Raw genomic sequence first — 2,587 nt, 5'->3', positions numbered from 1 at the left:
CTGAGTTTAGCTTGTGTTGGGAGGGATATTTAGGGTGTGAGGATCATGAGGCCCTGGCACAGGTTGCCCAGAGAAGCTGTGGCTGCCCCATCCCTGGAAGTGTTCAAGGCCAGGTTGGATGGGGCTTGGAGCAACCTGGGATAGCGGAAGGTGTCCCTGCCCATGGCAGGGGATGGAATGAAATGAGTTTTAAGGTCCCTTCCAGCCCAAACCATTGTGATTCCATGATTCTGTGTGTGCTGCCCTGGGGCTGTGTTTCACTGGAGCCTTCCCTGCAGGGAGGTCATGAGCACTCCTGTCACCTGCCTGCGGAGGATCGAGCGGGTGGGCACCGTCGTGGACATCCTCAGTGACACCTCCTCCAACCACAACGGCTTCCCCGTGGTGGAGAGCAACCCTGACACCACACAGGTGGGCTGGGTGCCACTTGGGAAGGGGGCACAGCTGTGGGGTGGCCACGTAGGGGGCAGTGTGGGATCCTCACCTTCCCAGCCTGTCTCACACACGGTGCTGTGTCGCAGGTGGCTGGACTGCGGGGTCTGATTCTGCGCTCCCAGCTCATCGTCCTGCTGAAGCACAAGGTGGGTGATGCTGCGTGGAGGCCGTTTGGGTCATGTCTGAGCCCTGCTGCCCATGTCCCACTGGTGCCTCAGACCCCTTGTGTCCTGCCTTGCTTGGGAGGAGCTGGAAGAGGGTCCTTGTCATCTCCCTCAGCTCACCTGTCTCACCTCAGGAGATAGTGGGGGCTGCCGTGCCGTGCTGGAGTTATTCCAGCATCATCCTGCACCCCACTGGCCTCACAAACCCCGAGTGAGTGGGAAACAGGCTGTGCTGCTGCAAATGGTCCATTTGCCCCATGCTCCTGCCCTCTTCCCTCCTGGCCCCTGTGCGTTGTCCTGGTGCCTGTGAGCTCTGCAGGACAGTCCTCAACCATCTCGTTCCTCCCAAGGTGTTTGTGGAAAGGGCCAACCTGAGCCTGGTGCAGCGGCGGCTGAAGCTGAAGGATTTTCGGGATGCCTACCCCCGCTTCCCCCCCATCCAGTCCATCCACGTCTCCCAGGACGAGCGCGAGTGCATGATCGACCTCAGCGAGTTCATGAACCCCTCTCCCTACACTGTGCCCCAGGTAATGGCCAGGACCCCTCTGCCCAGCACCCTGGGGGTCCTGGGAGGGCGATGGGTGCTGGCTGGGGGTGCTGCAGCCCCCACAGCCCTGCTCTGCCCTGCAGGAGGCATCTCTGCCACGGGTGTTCAAGCTCTTCCGAGCCCTGGGACTGCGGCACTTGGTGGTCGTGGACAATCGTAACGAGGTGAGTCCCTTGCTGTGTCAGAGCAGCCTGAGCTCCCCGGGGAGACAGGGACATGCTGCCCTTGTCTCCAGGCTCTGTGTGCCCACCTCAGGCCGTGCCCTGTCCCTTCCCTGGCAGGTGGTGGGAATGGTCACCCGCAAGGACCTGGCCAGGTACCGGCTGGGGAAGGAGGGCCTGGAGGAGCTGTCGCTGGCACAGACGTGATGCAGAGCTGCCCAGCAGAGACAGGCCCTGGCCCCTCGGGGCTGGGGACCCCCTTTGGCAGGAGATGGGGAGAGGACTGGGCCAGGCTGTGCAGGCAGTGCCTGCAGCACCGGCACGGCCGTGCTGCCCTGGCTCTCCTGCCCGTTGCTGCCTTCCTATGTCTACTGCCTCCTCACCCCTTCCTCTGCTTCTCCGAGGGATCAAAATGCACCCTTGGCTCCGTTAGTTCCTGGGATAGGCTCTCCCTGAGGGTTGGGTGAAGGCTGGAGTGTTCCACGGGGAGCAGAAGTGCCTTGCTGAGCTGGGCATAGTCCTCTGCCATGGCATGTGGCCTCTGTTTCCTCATCCACCCAGCCTGGACTGTCTGGGACCTAGCCCTGCCCTAGCCCCGGCTGCAGGTTCTGTGTGGGAGCAGAGGGGACATGATGGGGCCCCCTCCTGCCCCCAGGCCCCCTTTGACCCCTGTCCTGTGCTGGCTGGGTCAGGCTGAGCTCTGGGGTAGGTTCTTGCCTCCCTTGCCCCTTGGGCCAGAGGAGGGGGCCATGCCCTGCTTGGCTGTGCAATAAAAGGGCTCCCATGGTTCTGCAGCTGCCACCTCTGGCTCTTTCTTGGCTCCCTCAGCCACTCTGACCCCAGCCCATGGGCAGGGAGACACCCCTGGGGTTCGGGGCAGGGATGGGGAGGGAAGACCTGCCTCCCCTGGGGCCATGTTGGTCCTGCAGCCTGCCAATCCTGCCACCACTGCTGCTTCCTCTCCCCTCCTCCCACATTGGTGTCCAGAGTCACTCTTGGGGCTTATTCTGGCCCTTTCCAGCAGTCTGGGCCCTGCTAGGCATCCCAAACCCCATCACCAGTCCTGGATATGGCTAGGGGTAGGGAGCAAGGCCTGCACTCCTGTGGGTGATGAGGAAAGCTCCTGCTCTGGCACCTCACTCCCCCCATCCTTCCTCCTCTCCTTGGCATTGCCCCTTGCCTGGGGATTGCCCCCTCCTCACTTGGGCAGGGCAACCTTGTGTCTGGAGGGGCTTTCAACTGTGGGATCTGTGCTGAAATAAAGTCTGTTTGTACTTTTA

At 62.2% G+C, this 2,587-nt stretch overlaps 1 protein-coding gene across 1 annotated transcript in view; it reads left to right on the top strand.

The window, feature by feature from the left end:
* The window catches only part of CLCN7 (chloride voltage-gated channel 7), an 18,645-nt gene extending 16,058 nt beyond the window's left edge, over positions 1 to 2,587 (top strand). The window contains 5 exon segments of the mRNA XM_029957860.1: positions 188 to 411; positions 522 to 581; positions 950 to 1,126; positions 1,230 to 1,310; positions 1,428 to 2,587. Of these exon segments, the coding sequence (XP_029813720.1) occupies positions 188 to 411; positions 522 to 581; positions 950 to 1,126; positions 1,230 to 1,310; positions 1,428 to 1,514 (629 nt within the window). The 3' untranslated portion in view covers positions 1,515 to 2,587.

The sequence above is a fragment of the Manacus vitellinus genome, unplaced genomic scaffold (assembly GCF_001715985.3).
Source record: "Manacus vitellinus isolate BGI_N305 unplaced genomic scaffold, ASM171598v3 scaffold_12_pilon, whole genome shotgun sequence".
Classification (NCBI taxonomy): domain Eukaryota; kingdom Metazoa; phylum Chordata; class Aves; order Passeriformes; family Pipridae; genus Manacus; species Manacus vitellinus.
Note: the sequence above shows the minus strand (reverse complement) of the source record. Positions and strands in the feature narration are given on the sequence as shown.